This window comes from Chiloscyllium plagiosum, chromosome 7 (genome assembly GCF_004010195.1).
Source record: "Chiloscyllium plagiosum isolate BGI_BamShark_2017 chromosome 7, ASM401019v2, whole genome shotgun sequence".
NCBI classification, from domain to species: domain Eukaryota; kingdom Metazoa; phylum Chordata; class Chondrichthyes; order Orectolobiformes; family Hemiscylliidae; genus Chiloscyllium; species Chiloscyllium plagiosum.
The window spans coordinates 65,412,175-65,433,529 of record NC_057716.1 but is presented as its reverse complement, the minus strand read 5'-3'; the positions used below and the strand labels follow the sequence as shown (position 1 = coordinate 65,433,529).

Here is a 21,355-nt window from a genome sequence, read left to right as displayed (position 1 = left end):
CTACATTTACCCCTTACCTAACACTACGGGCAATTTAGCATGGTCAATTCACCTAATCTGCACATCTTTGTACTGTGGGAGGAAACCAGAGCACCCGGAGATTCCTGAAGAAGGGCCTGTGCCCGAAATGTCGAATCTCCTGTTCCCTGGATGCTGCCTGACCTGCTGTGCTGTTCCAGCAATAAAGTTTCAACATTCATCATGCAAAGCCTGGGTGTTGTGTTGGAATGTTTGTATATGAACATGTGTTGTTGATCTGTCTAAGGAATCAGGAATGTGTAATCATTTATGAACATCCCCACTTTGAACTTATGGTGGAGGGAAATTAATTGATGAAGCAGTTGCAAATGTTTCAGCATTGAGTTGCATGATGGTTCAGTGGTTAGCACTGCTGCCTCACAGCGCCAGGGATGCAAGTTTGATTCCAGCCTAGGTGACTGTCTGTGTAGAGTTTGTACATTCTCCCTATGTCTGCGTGGGTTTCCTTCGGGTGCTCTGGTTTCCTCCCACAATCCAAAGATATGCAGTTTGGGTGAATTGGCCATACTAAATTGCCCATTGTGTTCAGGGATGTATAGGTACATTAGTCAGGGATACATAAAGGATAATAGGTTAGGGGAATTGGTCTGGGTAGGTTACACTTCGGAGGGTCAGTGTGGACTTATTGAGCCAAAGGGCTGTTTCCACACTCTAGGGATTCTATGATCTACAACCATCATCCTTTGTGCTGAGTATATCTCCAATTCCCCTGATTCCAAGTAACCGAGTTTTACTAGAGCTCCTTGATGTCATCCTTTGTCAATGCTGTCTTGATTTCAAGAGCAATGACTCTCATCTTGCCTGACATACTTACCATAATTTTATTATATAAAGGCATAATATCTTGAACAATTTCTTCATTGACTACCCATCGCTATATAAACTCTAACTTGTGTAAAATCTACAAAACTTATGATGTACTCGAGTTCATTCGTCCAATCTCACTGCACTTTTTTATAAATTTCTTCAGGGCTTTATCTCAGTTTAAGCTTGTAAACTCCACCAGCTGTATATCTCAAAAGGTATTTGTCAAGTTTAAACTTGAACACACCCCACCTTCCAACATTCCTCACTTGATAACAATGTTTTCACCTGTCTGGGCCCCAGCAATTGGAACTTGCTCTGTAAACATTTCAGTTTGCTACATCCCTCCCCATCTGTAAATGCTCCTTAAAATACATAGTTGAATTCTGTGCAGCCAGCAATGATAAAATCATTTACCCTGAGCCCACCTCTGATATTTTACGAAAATAAAGTAAGAATATGTATTTCACATCCTTTGCTATTCTACAAGTGTGTTACAGATAGTTATATTTTCTGATATGGAGGGAAACACAGCAGCTAGTTAAAGGGAATATAGCTTGATCAACAGTGGTATAATAGAAACAAAAACAAATTGCAGTTGTAAGCACATTTGAATTGATCTAAATTTTAAATTTCAGTGCTTTATTTTGAAGAACAATGCAAAAACATTCTAAACCTGATTTTAAAAATTGCATCTTGGAGATAAATATTGACTCAAAACAAGCAACCATATTTTTAAGAAAAAATAAGTGGAAAATAACTAATTGTGCTCATGGATGAGTGACTCACTGTCATGGATAAATGGAAGATTATATCAGAACAATTATACTAGTGGAACTGGATTCTGTTCGTAGTACTGCCTCCCCCAACCCTTTCAGGACTGACAGGTTTGCCCCACCCTCTCCAGTAGCATAATACAAATTACCAAATATAGATGTATAAATTCCATATAATCATAATTCAGGACTTAAATATTGTGTAATATTAGTAAGTTTTAAAAAAATGACTGCTTTAAAAATCACTGAAAAATCATCACTTGTGTTGAAAACACATCTGGTTCAGAGTAATCATTGAAACAATGTTTACTATAATACTCAACAAAAATTTCTTGCAAAGATCCAGTGATCTCTGTAGTCTTTTCCAAGATCAGATAAAATCTAAAGCCAAGGCAAGAAGATCTCTAAGCATGCAGTAACAGTAAAGTCATCAAACTGGGTAAGCTAGGTGAAAGTGGATACTGCAGATGCTGGAGATTAAAGTCAAGATTAAAGTGATGCTGGGAAAGCACAGCAGGTCAGGTAGCATCAGAGGAGCGGGAAAATTGATGTTTTGGGCAAAAGTCCTGATGAAGGGCTTTTGCCTGAAAGATCAATTTTCCTGGTCCTCAGATGCTGCCTGACCTGCTGTGCTTTTCCAGCACCACTCTAAACTGGGTAAGCAACAATCATGTTGGGAGTATTCTGACAGACAGTATGCCAGGAGTAAAAATTACAGAATCTCTTCATGTTTAACTTAAATTACTAAATGAATGATTGAGGCACATGCATGGCACCAAAACTGAAACATTATAAAGAAATTTTAAAAACATTAAAATATTTGGAATTTCTTATCATAAATACAACTGTAAGCAATCTGGTACTAGTATAGTGGCATATTTCATCTCCTGAAACAAACTCCAGACTCACTCCTGCATGTAGTTTGTTTATATGACAGCACTTCTTTCACTGCAGAAAAATGTGGCGGCATGTGTGAAGTTGTTCCTTCTTTTTGATGTTTTCTTATCAGTTTCATTACTTCCATTAAAGTGATGTTGGTTTAGAAGATGGAGTGAAGGTCTTTTCATATAGCAGTTGAATCTATTACAATATCCTGAGCCAACAGATAGTCTGAAGCAAATGTCGGTAAGTAAGTCATTGGAATCCACAGGAGCTTCGCATCAATGCCTGCACTGTAACGGGACCGAGGGTACTTTGCTGTCAGAGCATGTTCCATACACCACACCACCTTGGAAAGGTCTGTACTTGATAATTTCTTCACTAAATTCTCCTGTCTGGTATCTGCTGTGGAAGATCCAAAACAAATGTTAGAAAAGTTGATTGTAATAAAATATTTTTTAAAAAGCCACTGCAAATAAAAATGGAAACTGGAAACCTGAAGTAAAATAGGGAATACTGCAGACACACAGGAGACCCATCAACATCTAAAATGAGGAACAGCATATTAACATTAACTGGAATGGATTTCAATCTCAACAAAACTGGAAGTTAAATGACATTAATCTGACATAAAATACAGGTATGAAGAGGACAGAGTTATGGGGAAAGAGGTGAATGCCAAAATGCTGAAAGAACCTTTCACATAAAAAAAAGTTGGTGTAAAAGCTAACATAGTTCACTACAAAGCACTTAAATAATGACAAATAGAAATAGCTAAATAAGGCAACAGAATTAAAGAACTGAAAACCACATCGGGGAGGCAATGGCTTAGTGGTATTATAGCTAAACTATTAATCCAGAAACACAGCTAATGCTCTGGAACCCAAGTTTGAATGCCAGCGTAGTGATATTTGATTTCAATTTTTAAAAACTAATGATAACTATGAAGCCTTTGTTGATTTGAGAAGTGTGGTGCTGGAAAAACACAGCAGGCCAGGCAGCATCCGAGGAGCAGGAGAATCGACGTTTCGGGCATAAACCCTTCTTCAGGAAGGGCTTATGCCCGAAATATCGATTCTCCTGCTCCTCAATGCTGCCAGGCCAGCTGTGTTTTTCCAGCACCACATTTCTCGACTCTGGTCTCCAGCATCTGCAGTCCTCACTTTCTCCCAGCCATTGTTTCTTGTCAAAATAACCTTCACTAATGTCCTTCAGGATAGGAAATCTGTGATTGTTACCTAGTATGGCCTACATGTGACTTCAGACCCACAGCAATGCAATTGACACTTAATTATCCTCTGAAAGCCATTCAATTGTATCAATTGCTACAAAGTCTAAAAAAAACGGAACTGGGCGGATCATCTGGCATTTTCTAGGCCCGGAACAGACAATGGCAGAAACAGACTTGTCAACCCTGCAACCCTGCAAAGTTCTCCTCACAAACATCTGGGGGCTATTGCCAAGATTAGGAGAGCTGTCTCACAGACGAGCCAAGCAACAACCTGACATAGTCATACTCACAGAATCATAACTTACAGACAATGTCCCAGACAGCACCACCATTATCCCTGGATATGTCCTGTCCCACCCAGCAGGGGTGGCAGCACAGTGGTATACTGTCAGGAAGGAGCTGCCCCGTGATACCTGAACATTGATGCTGGAACTCATAAAGTCAAGAACAAGGAAACCATTTGGTGATTAACATGTACCACTGTCCCTCAGCTGATGAATGAATACTCTTCCATGTGGAGCAACATTTACAGGAAGCACTGAAAATGGCAAGTGGATGGAGGATTTTGATGTCCATCACCAACAGTATTTCAGCAGCAGTATTGCTATGAAACTGGTGGGGTCCTAAAGGGCATAGCTGCTAGTTTGGGTCTACAGCAGGTGGTAAGGGAACCAACAAAAGGGAAAAACATACTTAACCTCATCTTTGCCAACCTGCCAGCTGCAGGTATATCTATCCATGACAGTATCCATAAGTATGACTACCACTCAGTCCTTGTGGAGACAAAGTTACACCTTCACATTCAGAATAACCTCCATCATGTTGTGTGGCATTATTATTGTGCCAAATGGGACAGACTTCAAACAGATGCAATGCAAGACTGGACATCCATGTGGTGCTGTGGGCCATCAATAGCAGCAGAATTGTATTCCAGCACAATCTGCAACCCCATGACCCAGCATATCCCCCACTCAACCATTACCATTAAGCCAGGGGACCAACCCTGGTTCAGTGGAGAGTGCAAGAGGGCATGCTAGGAGCAGCACCAGGCATACCTGAAGATGCATAGGTTAAATTATTATATTTTACATTAGGATTAAACCTCGGCACAACATCGTGGGCCAAAGAGCCTGTTCTGTGCTCTACTTTTGCTTTTCTATGTTCTATAATGTGTCATCCTGATGAAGCTACTAAAGTGATTGTAACGAGGTTATCCAGATGGACCTCATAGAATATCAGTTCCCTGATTGGGGCTTTTAATCTGATCCAATCAGAGAGCCCCACGTGACAGGAGTATGAGACATCTTGTGCACTCAGAGCTGACTCTGAGGAAGCTGGATCAGTGTCAAAGACTGTCCGCATGTAAATAATGGGTGGCTTACAGATGGAATACTGGCCTCTGCACAGTTATTTCAGATACCAAATAGGACGATTCACATGCTAAACAGTATAAGCAGCAAGTGGTAGACAGAGCTAAGTGATCTCACAACCAACAGATCAGATCTAAGGTCTGCAATCTTGCCTCATCCAGTTGACATGGTGGAGGAGGAGGCTCCACAAATATCACCAATGATGGAAGAGCCCAGCACATCATTGCAAAAGGTAAGGCTGAAGCATTTAGAGTAATGTCCAGAAGTGTTGAGTGCATCACATTAAAAGCCCCAATCAGGGAACTGATATGGAGGAGGCCAAAATGGATCTCATTAATCCCCAACATTATCCATGCAAACAAGTTTTATTCACTCTGGGTGACATCAAGAAAAGGTTGGAGACACTGGATACTGCAAAGCTTATGTGCCCTGACAGCATTCCAGCAACAGTACTGAAAACTTGTGTTCTAGAACTTGCACTCCCCTAGCCAAGCTCTTCCGGTACAATTACAACACTGGCATCTACCCGACAATGTAGAAAATTGCCCAGGTATCCCCTGTACATAAAATGCAGGGCAAATTCAACCCAACCAATTACTGTCCCATCAATCTACTGTCGACCATCAGTAAGATGATGGAAGGTGTCATCAATAGTGCTATCAAGTAGCATTTTCTCAGCAATAACTTGTTCAGTGATGCCCAGTTTCAGTTCTGCCAGGGCCACTCAGCTTCTGACTTCACTAAAGCCTTGGCTCAAACATGGACAAAAGAGTTGAATTCTAGAGGTGAGTTGAGAGTGACAGACATTGACATCAAGGCTGCAATTGAGCGACTGTGCCATCAAAGAGCCCAAGCAAAATTGGAATCAATGGGTATCAAGGGGTAAACTCTCTGATGGTTGGAGTCATACCTGGTATAAAGGAAGATGATCGCAGCTCCAGGACATCTCTGCGGAGTTCCTCACGGTACTATCCTGAGACCAACCATCTTTAACTGCTTCACCAATTATCTTCTATCCACCATAAGGTCAGAGGGGGGATGGTCGCCGATGATTGCAAAATATTCAGCACCATTCATAACTCCTCAGGCACTGAAGCAATCAGTGTTCAACTACAACATGATCTGGTCAATATCCAGGTTTGGGCTGACAAATAGCAAGTAACATTCATGCCACACAAATGTCAGGCAATGACCATCACCAGTAAGAGATAATCTAATCACTACTCCTTGACACTCAATGGTGTTACCATCACTGACTACCCCACTATCAACACTGGCGGTTGCCATTGACCAGAAATTCAACTGGACTTGCCACATAAACAAAGTGGCTATAAAAGCAGGTCAGAAGCTAGGAATACTGCAGGAAGTAACTCATCACCTGACTCCCCAAAACCTAACCATCACCGAAAAGATACAAGTAAGGAGTGTGATGGAATACTCCTCATTGCCTGGATGGTGCAGCTGCAACAATATTCAAGAAGCTGAACATCTTTCAGGACAAAGCAGCCTTCTTGGGTGGCACCACATCAACCCTGTTAACCAAAAATTAGTTGGCAAGAAGGGGTGAATGTTTTGCCAAGACTAACTCACCTGATTATGTTGAGTTTGGTGGCAAACACCAAAATATAGAAATTACTCTCACCAAATATTGATGTATCCTCATTTATTAAATATGCTAACTTAAGTACTCAGTCATTTATTTTAAATGGGCCATCATTAAAATAGGAAAAGTTAAATCATGCATGTTAACAGTCATAATATAATTCTTTAGGCTGAAAGTTGGACCAGAAAATTTAAGTGTATATTTCTTACATTGTATTAAATAATTTTCTCCATATTGCTTTTTCAGATCAGGTGAAAGGTGATCCCAGAGCTCTTGCTTTCCATGACGCTGTAAGTTGCAATCTGTCAGTTTGGTTACAAACATCCCAGGCTCGATACATGACACTTTTATTCCAAAATGCTTCATATCACGCCTGAATAAGCAAATTTTGTATATGGATGAGAACAGAAAAGTTAATCAAATCTGTTGTAGAACTGTTCTGATGTAGAAAATATGTTATTTAGTCACTGATACATTTTTAGTGAAATAACATTATTCCTCATCCAGTGCTTTGAACAAAGGCAGGTGAGGTGGTGACTGCAGTGTGTTCTTATTTAAATGTAGTTTGATCCTACTGCAAATACAGCTCAAGGGCCTGTGAAATACTTAACAATGCTAGATCACATCTGCTGATCGTGTGAATCCCAATGTTGATAAAACCAATAGGCTTAGGCCAATGTATCAACTAAGTCAAGCCGAGACACCTGTCAATACCTATGGACACAAGTCACAGAGTAATTCCAGGGAAATAATAGAGGAAACCCTTTAATCTTGCCAATCTGTGAATTTGATTTTGATCTGAGCTTAGAAATTAAAATATATGGCTTAAAATATCTGGAAAAGGAAATTAAAGCTGTGTGCCTTTATTATAAATCTTTTAAGCATCTTATTAAAAAGAAATTGGCGATTAGTGTCCACAAAATCTAGTTAGTTATTGTCCACAAAATCTAGTTAGTTATTGTCTTACAATGATTCAGTAAACTTCAAAATCTTCAAATACTGCTGTCACAAATTATAACTAAATGTTCTCTGAAATTAACCCATCGATGGACTGACAAAGATTTAAAATACAAGGTCAAAGTGAAAACATTATTAGTTAATCTACTCACCCATTAGCCCTGCATGGGTCAACTAAATGGATTTATCAATCACTCTTATCAATTATAAAAGGAGTAAATTTTACAAAAAAGATCATTTGCAGCAAGTGTTCAAATACTGATATTGATTTGTTCCTTCTGCTACTATCTAATCTTCCATACATAATGAGCATTCAAACTTGGGACTATTTAAACTGGCCACCTGGGGACCAGTTTGAACTAGACTACATTCAATTTCCTGGGAATGGAATTGATTCTCTGAGTCATATCTGTTCCCAATAAAGGGAGTAAAATAATATACATCTGATTACCAATCCTCAGGTATTTCAGTTATACACTGCATCCATTGTAATTTGATGCTAATACACTCTTCTGCAAATGAATACTCGGAAGCATTGAAACTGTCGTAGGTTAAATTATTTTTTTTTAAATTACCTATTGTGTCAAAAAACTCCAACCTTTGATGGTGTTAGATAGAAATATCCCGTAGTTATTTCCTGCATTTCACATTTTCAAAATATTTGAAATATATTTTAGTGATGTGACTTGAGGATTAAAATTTGGCCAACCAGCCAGAAGAATTGCAATTTCCTCTTCAAATAGCACTTCTAAATATTCCAGAGAGGATAGACAAAGTATTACTTTATTGTCTCTTTGGAAATATAAAATCTCCACCCATGTAGCATTCCCTCAGTCATTCAACCTTAAATTACATATTGTGGTTTTTGAAGTGAGATGCTAAAGTCACAATTTTCCGACTCAGAGGCTAAATTGCTACCATGCAGTGAAACCTAAAAAACAACTATTGCAATATGGATATAAAACAAAAACCTTGCTGTTGGTTTCATCCACATAATGTGGTGTATACTCAGGATTCTAGAAGTCATACTGACTGAGGAGTAGAGTAAGGGATAAATCAACTCTGCATGTAAGCTTTGCAAATTGCTAATATTTTTTCAAGGACAAGAGTATCCAGTTATCTCTGATATTAAACATGCTCCATTTAAAGTATTAAAAATTCTCAGTACTCCACAGGGAACCATTAATACTCATGATAAAATCAGTGCTAAAATCAAACTAGCATGTAGTGACACCTTGAGGAAGATCTCGCTTTAATTTTGTATTAATGTGGCTCCTAAATTACAAAGCTACTTTTACATCAAAGCATAATATTGTAAATACAGCAATATATCTGAAGTTTAGATTATATGTCCTTTCATGCTGCACTATAGTTTAAATACATGTCAACATAGGATATCCTAACCTTAAACTATCGTTGAAAGCTTCCATTCCAAATTTTGATGGGAAGTATCCTCCACCAGTCAATGATAATCGGCCAAGCACACTGCTTACATTCACTATTCTTCCTCTGGCTTTCTTAATCAGAGGTAACAACTTTAATGTAATTTCAATCGGTCCCAATAAATTAACTTCAATAGGTCTTCTGAAATGTTCAATCTGTAGCCAATCTGTGGGACAGAATATTCCAGCTATTCCAGCATTGTTTATTAATCCCCATAGACCTGCAAGGAAAAGTTAGGATAATTATGCACATACAATAATGTATCTAATGTACAATAATGAAATTTGCCGAGTTTCTACAGCACTTTCTGCTTTTATTTCAGATTTCCAGCATCTGCAGTATTTAAGGATTGAAATATATATTTTATCTTTATATGTCTCTCCTTCCATATCTCTCTGTTTTGCTTTATCTCTGTATTTTTTAATTTTTCTATATGTTACATTCACGTATTTCTCTTTCTGTCTCATTCTCCCTTTCTACTTCTCTTGTTTGCCTTTTTCTGTATTGATTATTTTCTGTTTCAATATATAATTTTCCTTTTCTGCTTCTCACTCTCTGCTTTCAGATTGCTTTACTCTTCATTTCTGTTTCTCTCTTTCTTTTTTCTCTTCCTTTTACTTATTGTTTACCTTAGGTTCCAGGAAGTGGAAAGGTGTTGTGGTCATGGCAGGTTAATGATTGAGGTGGATACAGGTGTGTGTTAGTCACATGTGGGGTGCAGTTAGGCCAACAGTTCCAGGAAAGATTTTAGAAATACTACAGGGCCTGCACGGAGCTGCTTGAAAGGCTTGTCTCACTACTGTGGGACTTCATCCCAGTTATCCTGAAAATAATAAGGCACTACAGTCCCACTGCTCTTTACATCTTTCCTTACATCTTATTCATCCTCTATGCCATATCATACTCTTCCACCTATCTGCAATGGCCCTTCAGGCTCTGATCTGCACCAAACCCAATACCTTCTCATATTCTCCAGGCCAATCTATATACACCGCCTACTTCTCATGGCTGCTTTTATGCTCCGTGAGAAGTTATGGCACTTCCAATCCTGTTCACCTTCTATACATTGCAGCAAACAAATTAACCCAAACTTGACAAAGGCATGTTTCAAAGAAGCTTTTTAAAAATGCATTTATAACTTTTCACTGTCTTCAAAAAAAACGTTTATTGAGGGCCAACCACACAGACTCTTTAAAACAACAGTAGGAAAAACTATAAGTATGTGAAATCGCTATCTTGTGTCCAATGTCCCATCAAAAATAATTGGAAGCCTCCGTTGGAAGTGACAGTGGATGGATGAATTTCTCACCCAATGTGTTTTTTCATAATTATCCCACAATTAATCTATTTTTTTATCAATTGTAATGTGCTTCATTATTCAGCATGTAAAATATTATACTAAATATTTATGAGAAGTAATTGTATTATCAGTTCTTTATACTATGGTAAATAACTAGAAGAACCCATTGTATTGCACTTACCCCGGTTTCCTACTTCTACTTTGATCAGATCGGTTGCATTCTCAATACTATCAGATTTTGTTATATCCAACAAGATTGTTTTCAACCTGCTTGAAGTCTCTTTCTTTAAGTCTTGAGCCCCTTCCTCAGTCAGGCAGCCAGCAAGCACTCGAAATCCGTCTACATCAAAGGCTTTTGCAGCAAGATTTCCAAACCCAGTATCACATCCAGTGATGAACACATACTTGTCTGAGACATTTCCTATCTTAAGTTTGTCTCGCATCCACCAGCATAGAAACCAGATTAAAAAGAAGCCCAGAGTGAATGCAAGCATTTTGCTATGAGCATAGAGTAAATGATGAGAACCTGAAAAAAATAAGTGACTTTTAGAATATTAACACCAAAGCTAAGTACAACAGTGATTTGCATAGAACAAAAAAACAAATATTTATATGATACTCATTCATAATTTCCTCTTGCACTGTATTGCACAAGAATAATTACAAGTTTTTTTAAACGTCCTTTTAAAAGGGAGGCGGCATGGTGGCACAGTGGTTAGCACTGCTGCCTCACAGCGCCAGAGACCCAGGTTCAATTCCCGCCTCTGGCTACTCTCTGTGTGGAGTTTGCACATTCTCCCCGTGTCTGCGTGGGTTTCCTCCGGGTGCTCTGGTTTCCTCCCACAATCCAAAAATGTGCAGGTTAGATGAATTGGCCATGCTAAATTGCCCATGGTGTTAGGTGAAGAGGTAAATGTAGGGGAATGGGTCTGGGATGGGTTGCGCTTTGGCGGGTCGTTGTGGACTTGTTGGGCCGAAGGGCCTGTTTCCTCAATGTAAGTAATCTAAAGTAATCTAATCTAAAGAAAACCTTAGGCTAAAATGAAAGATATTGCAAGGGATATATGGTGACATTTGTAATAATAATGTGAGAGACAAAGGAACGTTGGATTTGGGAGCAGGAGCAAGTCATCTGGCCTTTCAAGTCTGATCCGTATTTCAATAACATGATGGCTGACCTGGTTGTTGCCTCAACTCCACTTTCCTATGCAAACTAGAACTCCCTTGTCTGTCAAAATCTATTGAACTCTCATTTGAATAATTTCAATAATCCTGCATCCACTGTATTTTAGGGAAGAGAATTCTAAATCTTCACAACCTATTCAGAGAAAACAATTCCTCACCTCTGTCTTAAAATGTATTCCCTAACCAACAAGAGGAAATATCATCCTAGTATTGATATGTTGAATCACAACAGAATATTATATCAGCAATTTCTGTTTTTATTTCAGATTTCCAGCAACCGCAATTCTTTTGGTTTTTGTACAGAAAATATGTTTCAATCAGATTACTTCTCAATCTGCTGTACTCCAAAGGGTATAAGCCCAATGTTCACCTTTCTAGAGCAGCATTCCGAGAGCTAGTGCTTCCAAATAAACCTGTTGTACTATAACCTGATGTTGTGTGATTTTTAAACTTTGTCCACCCTGGTCCAACACCGGCTCCTCTACATCATGGCAACCTACCTTCATAAGGCAAGCCCATTATCCCAGGAATGAGTCAACTGAATCTTTGCCAAGAGCTTCTAATGCAACTATTTTGTTTTCTTCAATTAAAGAGATCAAAACTGTGCCCAGTATTTCAGATGTGGTCTCATAAATGCCCTGTATGGCCACAGTAAAGCTTCCAGATATTCATATTTTTATACGGGGAGGGAGTGGCATTATGGTATTGTTACTAGACTAGTAATCAAAAGATACAAAAACAGAAATTGCTAACTAAACTTACCAAATTTGGCAGCATCTCTGGAGAGAAACAGAGTTAATGTTTTGAATACAATAACTGTTCTTAGAAAATTAGGAACAAAAGCAAAGTTAAAGCGGAAAGAATGGTGAGTCCCCGCTACAATATTTCATATATAAACAAAGACCCTTTAATAATTAGATTCCAGTCTGAAAGTTAACTCCTCAAATGTCTGTAATTCAAACAAGAGAAGCCAAACTTTAGCAGAAGTATGGATTGTAATAAAGATGGCACACTATGCCAACAAGGAAGCATTCATGAGCATACAGGTAAAAACACCATAGTCCTGCCAGACTACAAGGTTGCTCTCTCATTCCAGAAAGATGACTGGTTTTAACCCAAGGGTCACCACACCTCAGGTGAGCAGAGAGGTTAACAAGGAGAGTTCTTCATGGTAACCTCAGGCAGTATGAGAATTGAACCCATGTCATTGAAAACATTTTGCATCACAAACCAATTGTCCAGCCAACTGGCTTAACAGATCCCCACATGACTGTGAAAAGCATGAAAATAAATAAACTGAGTCTATCAGGTGAGCATCATGCTTAACTTGCCAAAAGATGAATGAACAATAAATGATAAACTCCCAATTAATCAGATGTAGTTTCATGACTGAGTAGTTTAGAATTTGAATGTATCACCGTACACAATATTTAGTGCTGCACCCATGAGCACTGTTGTATTTTCTGAGAAACACAATAGGAACATTCCAACATCATTTAATTATCCAAATATTTTTCAACTTCATTTAGGTGTATGTTGTGTTATACCACTCCTGTAATTACACTCCTTTTTATTTAAAAGTACTGAATGCTCAGCTGTGTAATCAATTAATGTGATGCTCTCAAATAAACCTTTCACAAAAAAAAGGAGAAAGACATCTGTGTTTAAAGTGTACAAGAAACAGATGACATAGTGATGAATAGCTAATGCTATTTGGGAAGATTCAAAATAACTCAGCAGTGAATGACATCCAAGAGGTAACATTGAAGAGGTAAAACAAGATGCACAAAGAATTAGGAGAGGCAGGTTGTTTTGTATGTGGGTCTGTAAAAGTCACTACTGAGGAGTACCACAAACTATGATGATGTGATTTGGACTTGTGTGGTTCTCAGGATGCAGTAAGAGCCAACAGCATCGTCTCATGCTGGCTCCAAGCTGCACCACTCCCTACTTCCACTTTATTCTCTGGTTCATTTGACATACTAGCAAATGCCCCATAGAACTCATCTTTTCCTATTTTCCCGGTCAAATCCCTGCCCACTTACATCTGTGATTCCTTGCTTTACGCCAGTTTCAGAATTTTCATGTTGTGGATTCCAAATGCCTCTTCTTTACCATGAACATGCAGTCCCTTTACACATCCATCCTCCACACGGAAACTCTCAGGGCTGTCCATTTCTTCCTGGAACAAAGCCCTGAAGTTCCTCCATCCAACACCAGTCTCCTCTGCCTGGCCAAGCTTGTCTTCACTCTGAACAACTTTTCTTTTAACAACTCTCATTTTCTTCAGGTCAGAGAGGTGGTCATGGGAACACATATGGACCTCAGTTATGACCATCTCTTTATGGGATACATGGGACATTCCTTGTTCCAGTTCGATTCTGGCCCCCACTCACAACTCTTTCTCTGCTATATCAATGATATCATTGGTGCTTCCTCCCTCTCTATTCCAAAATCATTCAAGTTTATCAATTTTGCTTCTAATTTCCACCCTGCTCTCACCTTCACTTAGTCCATCTCTGACTCCTCCCTTCTCTTCTTCAACATCTCTGTTTCTATTTCTAGGGATAGACTGGCCAGCAATATTCATAATAAACCCACCAACTCTCACAGTTACATGGACTATACATCATCATACCTTCTTTCAGGGAAGGCTCTATTCCATTCTCCCAGTTTCTTGTCTCTATCACATTTATTATGATGATGTCAACTTCAATGAGGGAACCTCCAAAATGTCCACCTTCTTCCTCAATCGAGGATTCCCCAGCACTATTGTTAACAGGGCCCTCAGAAAGGTCCAAACCATCTCCCACACTTCAGCTGTCACCCAGACCCCCTTCTTTTCCCACAATAGTGGTAGGTCATAAGAACATAAGAACTAGGAGCAGGAGTAGGCCATCTGGCCCTGTAAGCCTGCTCTGCCATTCAAAAGGATCATGGCTGATATTTTCATGGACTCAGCTCCACTTACCCATGCTCTCACCATATCCCTTAATTCCTTTATTGTTCAAAAAAAATCTATCTTAGCATCAACTACTTCACTGGGCAGGGAATTCCATAGATTTACAACCCTCTGGGTGAAGAAGGTTCTTCTCAATCCAGACCTAAATCTGCTCCCGCTAATTTTGAGGCTAAGCCCTCTTGTCCTAGTTTCACTGCCAATGGAAACATCCTCTCTTATTCTATCTTTATCTATTCCCTTCATAATTTTATATGTTTCTATAAGATCCCCTCTTGTCCTTACCTACCAGGCCACTAGCATCCATATCCAGAGGATCATTAGCCACCATTTCTGTCACCTCCCATAAGATGCCACCACCAGACACATATTCCCTTCCCCTCCCTTGTCAGCCTTCCACAGGGACCATTCCTCCGGAACATTGCGGTCCACTCTTCCTTCACTCCCAAAACACACCGAAACCTGACGACACCCTCTACTGCAACTGCAGAATGTGCAACACCTGTCCACTTACTTCCTCCCTGCTCAGCAGGTCTGGCAGAATCTGGAGAGAAATCAGAGTTAACATTTCGGGTCGGGTGATCCATCCTCAGAACTGATGGTAGCTAGGAAAATGTCGGTCCACATGCCAAAGATAAGGCAGTGGGTGGGGGGTGTTAAGGAGTAAATGATAAATGGGGATAGATTCCAAGGACCTAAACACACCTTCCAGGTGAAGCAATGTTTTACCTGCACTTCTCACAACCTAGACTACTGCATTCACTGCTCACAATGTGGTCTCCTCTACATTGGGAAACAAAGCATAGTCTGGGTGACAGCTCTGCAGAACACTTGCGTTCTGTTCACAAAAAAGACCCTGAACTTTCAGTTGCATGCCACATCAACACACCACCTTGTTGTCTGGCCAATATCTCTGTCTTGAAGCTCCAACGAAGCTCAGCACAAGCTGGAAGAGAAGCACCTCATTTTCTGCTTGCCGCCTTCTGGACTCAATATTGAGTTCAATAAATTTAAGACTTGAGTTCTGCCATGTCCTTACTCCAACCCTCACAACCAGGCCTTGATATCAGATAGTCTGTTAATACACCACCCATTGTTAGCCATGAACAGTCCCCACTAATACTATTCACCATCCTAGCCAGATTGTTATCCATTTGTTTGCCTGTCTAACTGTTCTACTCTCTCTTTGAAATCTATCCCCATTTATCATTTACTCCTTAACACCCCCCACCCGCTGCCTTATCTTCGGCATGTGGACCGACATTTTCCTAGCCACCATCAGTTCTGAGGAAGGAACACCCGACCCAAAATGTTAACTCTGATTTCTCTCCAGATTCTGCCAGACCTGCTGAGCTTTTCCAGCAATTTCTATGTTTGTCTATGTTACAGCGATATCTGATCACTTGGAACTGGGCCTGAGTCTGTCAGGCTTCAGCAGTATGTTCCTTCTTACTCTGGCTTGTAACTAGTTCCATTAATACAGGTTATTAATGATCCCTCAGAAATGTGTAGACTACAGTTCTTTACATTGTGGCAGCAGTAACCAGATCAACAGAACCAGAGGCAAGCAGCAACAAGTGCCCAAAATGTCTGCCCAGTGTTAAAGGTAACCATGAGGCGAGTCCAGCAATCAGATTCCAGAAGTGGAGGAAATATCTGAAGAGAAGCTCAGTAGTGATAGGGATCAGCAAGCAATGTACTTCAAGGCCCACGTAGGCACTGAATCGCAAAATAGCAAAGCCTGTGCAAAGTCCAAAGCAACCAATAGAAGGTCCACAAGCAGCAAGCAACAAGAAATGAAAGATCAACTGGCCACAGTGACTAATTACTGCAGAAGTGGAGTAACTGCAGTTACTTCTATGAAGAGAATGAAAATCTATTCCTGTGATAACAATTAAGCACAATGCTTAGAAAAGTCATTTATTGTTTGAAAAGAATGGAATGAGATTTTTTAGAATTTAAGGCAAAAGCAAACACCGAGGCAGGCCTTGCTGGGGCAATCTAGTTGAGTGGAATGATTTTTGAAAGGTATCAGAAGATTCAACCAGGTGTTGAAGGGAAAAAATAGCCTGCTGAAAGCTGGTAGTATGTTGGGATTTAATCTTGTATTGTTATCCATTTTCCAGAAGGGCAATGCACAGAAAAAAGGGAATCCAGTTGAGCTGATAGGTAACATGGAGGTATCATTTCTTCATTGCTGTCTGTGAAGTATTGTTCAAACTATGTTGATTTTAGTTTGTTAAGGGAGATGTCTTACAATGTGCAATAAAATAAAGAACTGGGAATGCTGGAGACCTGAGACAAAAACAGGTATTGCCAGTGAAACCCCATTTTGCTAAAGTCACCAGACTAGTAATGTTAACTCTGCTTTCTGCCCACAAATACTGTCAGACCTGTTGAATTTCACCAGCATTTTCTGCTTTTGTCTTAAAATATCAAATGTTATCCCACATTAGTCATTGTAAATTTCATTTGTTTTTAGAAAGTCATCAATCCCTTTGGGTTCACAAGACCCTAACCTTTTCGGATAATTTCAATTTCAGAATTCCAGAGGTATCTTGTTTTGCTTATCTTTATTCCTACAGCAACATCCCTCTATGCTTAGTTGATGGAACGGTACCTACCTGTCTGAAAAAATAGATTTGTATACTGTAGACAATGACCTTTCATGGTCATGACATCTCTAAGGTGGTTGTTTTCTGTTTAGTGAAATGAAACATTTAAGCGTCCACATGGAACATGATGACAGAAATATGCAGCTAAAATTATGTGGATTTTGAGAGGTGTAGGAGAGCTGGATACTATAAGAAGTAGCAAAGAATAATGAGAACTACAGTCTACTACTTCAATCTACAGGGTAGGAAGATTTGAATATATCAGTCCCTGTTGCTTCTTCGATGAAAAATAATGTGAGATAGAGTTGTAACTTGTTCTAATTTCAATGGCAAAGTTATGAACCAGCTGGAAGAGAAGGAATAATCAAGGATGCAACAATTACAGGTTGGATTAGCAGCATGATAGCAGTGAAAAAACCGAGAAAGCTGAGGGTGTCCAAAGGATCTAAATAAAGCTTTAAAGAGATGTCATAATTCCCGGCCAACCATTGAATAAACTTTCCAATATATTGATGAGGCAATGGATTTCTCTTTTTAGCTTTACTTTTTGTTTATTTCTGACCTATGGTCACACTGTGTATTGCTGTGATGTAACACTCTTTCTTTATTTCTCTATTCTGTAAGTAAGGATTGTATCTACGTACCTTTGTACCTAAAATAGTGCTGTAAGTAGTAATTTATAAATTTTTCGCTGAACTCATTTGAGTACATGCGAAAATAAAGCTAATTCAATTCAATTCAATTTATCATCCTAGGTGAGAAGATGGATATGGCCAAGAAAATGGATGACAGCAGCAGTTTTCTGAATACTTTATGATCACCATTGGGAGGAAACAATGGTGGCCCATGTTAATTGGCATTTCCATTGCTTGGAAAGAATATCAAATGGACAGCATGATGTAATTAATCATTTTCCCAAAGTGGAAGCGATCATGGATGATCTACTCATTTATGGATGTGGATGTGAAAGAAGCCATCATACACCATGATCAGAATCAAATGAAACTCAGAGAGAACTCTCTAGATGAGCCTTAATATAAACAAGAAAAGATTGTAACTCAAAATAACTAAATTAAAGTACCTCTGTCATGTATTGACAGGAAAAGGACTTCAGTTTGATCTTGAGAAGGTTAGCTCTGTAATTGAAATGCAACAGCAACAGAAGTGAAAGTAGTGCAAGATTTGTTGGGTTTGTGAACTATCTGGCAAAGTTCTTGCCTAAATTGACAGAGTACAAAACCATATGCACACTCACTGGAAAAGATGTGTATTGGCACTGAGGCATAGAACAAGGAGCAACTTTCACTCACCAAAATACTGGTCATGGACATTCCAATGCGAAAGTAGTATGATGTCAACAATGAAATCACCACACGTGATGGCAGTGAGTCAAGATTTGAACGACTTTCACACATCAACAAGAACTGGTTGTGTTTGTGTCCAGAGTATTAATGCCAACTGAGTGATATTTCTTGGAACCAGAGAAGGAGTATCAACTCAGGGGTGATTAAATATCAAATGAAAAGCCAATAATAACTTGCATAACCATTAAAAGACTTGATTTCTTTAACAATTGTGGATGCAATGCATGGGCAGGAATAAGTTAATATGGTACTGACTAGAATGAGGAAATATTTTTTGTTATAAGTGAGACTTTTCTTTATAGCCCATACAAACTGGGTAACCTGCCAAATAATTGTGTACACAATTTTGATTTTTTTCAATGAAAAGGAGATCTTCAGAGAAATGCCTTTATGCACTGTGTACTGCAACTTGTTATGGTCATGTGACCTTTGACACACTTCTTTGCAGCTTAAAGCAAGAAAGTATTCCAGCCCAGGCATGGAACATTTTCCAGATATACAATACAATTTCTTTAATTGTTAGTCTATTCCATTGTTCAGTCATGAGACTCGTGTGCAGCACCTGTTTCTCTACTGTAAACATGATGTAACCTAAACTCTGATTATATTCGTCATCCTGTCTTTCTAGTTTCTTCTCCACCTTGAAAATCCTTCTGAAATACAATATCTAACTACCAACTTGCAATTACATAAATCTTTAACCAAGTAGAAAACCTCATGCACTGTTATCAGGCAAAATTCAATTCCAAAACAACTAGGGAGATAATAGAACAGCTGGAACAAAAAACATTGTTCACAGTGGATAGCTTTGATACATACTAAATGCCTGGACTTGGGTACAGAAAGTATAATTTCAAAATTTGCAGAAAATATAATTGAGAATTGTGTGTAGGGGTGTGGTAGCAGATTCCAGCAGGACATATATTGATAGACTGGGAAATGAGGAGAGCAAATTAAACTTAGACAAGTAGGAGGCAATTATTGGACAAGTGGAAAGGGAGAATATAATCTAAATGATATAATTTCAAAGGCTGCACAGGAACAAATTGGGGTGTACATGAGCAAGTTTTTGAAGGTTCAAGGCCAAATTGTGAATGATGTTAAAACCATCATTGGGATGTTGAGTATAAGTAGAGATATAGTGTACCCAAGCTGAATAAAACACAGTTGAATTATTATTTTAACTATTTTTGCCTCCACACTTTAGGAAGGATGTCAAAGCCTTTGAACCTAACATGCATCTCATCTTAGGGTGGAACTGAGGTTTGCTAGTATGGCACTGTGCCAGAGTTAAGCTTCAGTTACTTGGAGTGTTGGAGAAACAAGGATTGTTCTCCTTACAACAGTGAAGCTTATGTGTTTGAGCTAGTTGTTTATCTTTACATATATATCTTTAGATACATATATATCTTTATATATCTTTACATCTGTGTATTCTGATTACTAACCCTTTATAACTTGGAGGTTCCTCCTTATTTACTCAGTTGTCACTGCTGCAGCATGAGAATTTTAAAATCGAGCCTTTACCTGACAAACTGCTGATATACCCAAGCAGGGATAGGCCAGCATGACTTGCTGTGATTCAGGATACAGACATTGGAGAATTGGATGAACTCAATTTTATCGACATAAGCGTGTTGGAATAACCGCCTTTTTTCCTTTAATTCAGGTCAGCTTCTCCGAATTGACCTATTTGTTTTGCTCTAGTAAAGGTAATTTGTTGTTGAAATGCAAATTACATATCGAATTACTCCTTTCTCCAAGTATAAACATGCTTAACTCCATTACCGTAGTTGCTCTTCATGATCCATTCAGTTTCAACCTTGAATGACTCATTTCTGACTATCTCACTGGCGGATTTGAGATTTCGTCTGTCTGCTTCGGCTGGTGCGGTTGTTGTGATCAATTGATCAATTGATAAATAATCTGTAACTTTGAGGGACCCTATAGCCCGCAACCTCTTCCTCATTGCGATATTGACCAACTATTTCAGCGTTACTTCTGTCCATCCTAATTTACAAACCTATAAACTTGCGCGGATTTTTTGGGCTTCCATACATCAAAGCAAAACGTAACAGAAAGAGTGATCTTACCTAAAGAATATACAAACCTTCTCTGTTGTAAGGTCGAGAGGGCGCCGGAGCCTGAGTGGTTTCTGTTTCTCACTTTGCTCTTTAGTCCCGGATTGATTGTTTATAAACCTCACTGTGGAGTTCACCGACTCCCAGGTCTCCCTGGGGCAGTTTAATCCTAAAACGATGTTATACGATGCGTTGGAGTTGAAGTGGCAAAATAAGTCATAACTCATTCGCCAAAGCAGCACTTCATATGGAAGTGGGGAGTTATGAAACTGTGGGCGTGACGAAGATGTGCATATTAATAAGAACTTGCCGGGAAAATGCTTAACATGTATGATTTGGAGATGCCGGTGTTCTGGGTGTACAAAGTTAAAAATCACACAACACCAGGTTATAGTCCAACAGGTTAATTGGAAGCACACTAGCTTTCAGAGCGACGCTCCTTCATCAGGTGATAGTGGAGGGCTCAATCGTAACACAGAATTTATAGCAAAAATCTACAGTGTGATGTAACTGAAATTATACATTGAAAAATTGATTGTCGGTTAAGCCTTTCATCTGTTAGAATACAGTGATAGTTTCACTTCTTTCATGTGTAAATCACAAAACCTTTTTTTAAAGTTGCATTCTCGGGTTAGCTGTTAACAATGGTGATAGCTGGACAATATGTTGAAGGTGTTAGCCCCCTGTGTTCTCTGTCTATGACCTGATGTTTAGATTGATTCTAATCTAAAAAGTGAGATAACGGAGTT

The 21,355-nt window shown here is 39.1% G+C and overlaps 1 protein-coding gene across 4 annotated transcripts; it reads right to left on the bottom strand.

The window, feature by feature from the left end:
- Window positions 1-2,200: 2,200 nt before the first annotated feature.
- On the bottom strand, window positions 2,201-20,982 carry LOC122551657 (dehydrogenase/reductase SDR family member 9-like). Of its 4 annotated transcripts, none has more exons than XM_043693939.1 (5): window positions 20,619-20,982; window positions 10,584-10,928; window positions 9,064-9,322; window positions 6,912-7,075; window positions 2,201-2,903 (listed from the first exon to the last, which is right to left on the bottom strand). In XM_043693939.1, the coding sequence occupies exons 2-5, from the start codon at window positions 10,894-10,896 to the stop codon at window positions 2,683-2,685; spliced, it is 957 nt and encodes a 318-aa protein (XP_043549874.1). In that variant the 5' UTR covers window positions 10,897-10,928; window positions 20,619-20,982; the 3' UTR covers window positions 2,201-2,682. The 4 variants fall into 4 exon arrangements, with proteins under 4 accessions (XP_043549874.1, XP_043549875.1, XP_043549871.1 ...); XM_043693940.1 differs by having other exon boundaries at window positions 20,636-20,982; XM_043693936.1 differs by lacking the exon at window positions 20,619-20,982 and adding an exon at window positions 20,314-20,572 and having other exon boundaries at window positions 2,201-2,900.
- Window positions 20,983-21,355: the final 373 nt, after the last annotated feature.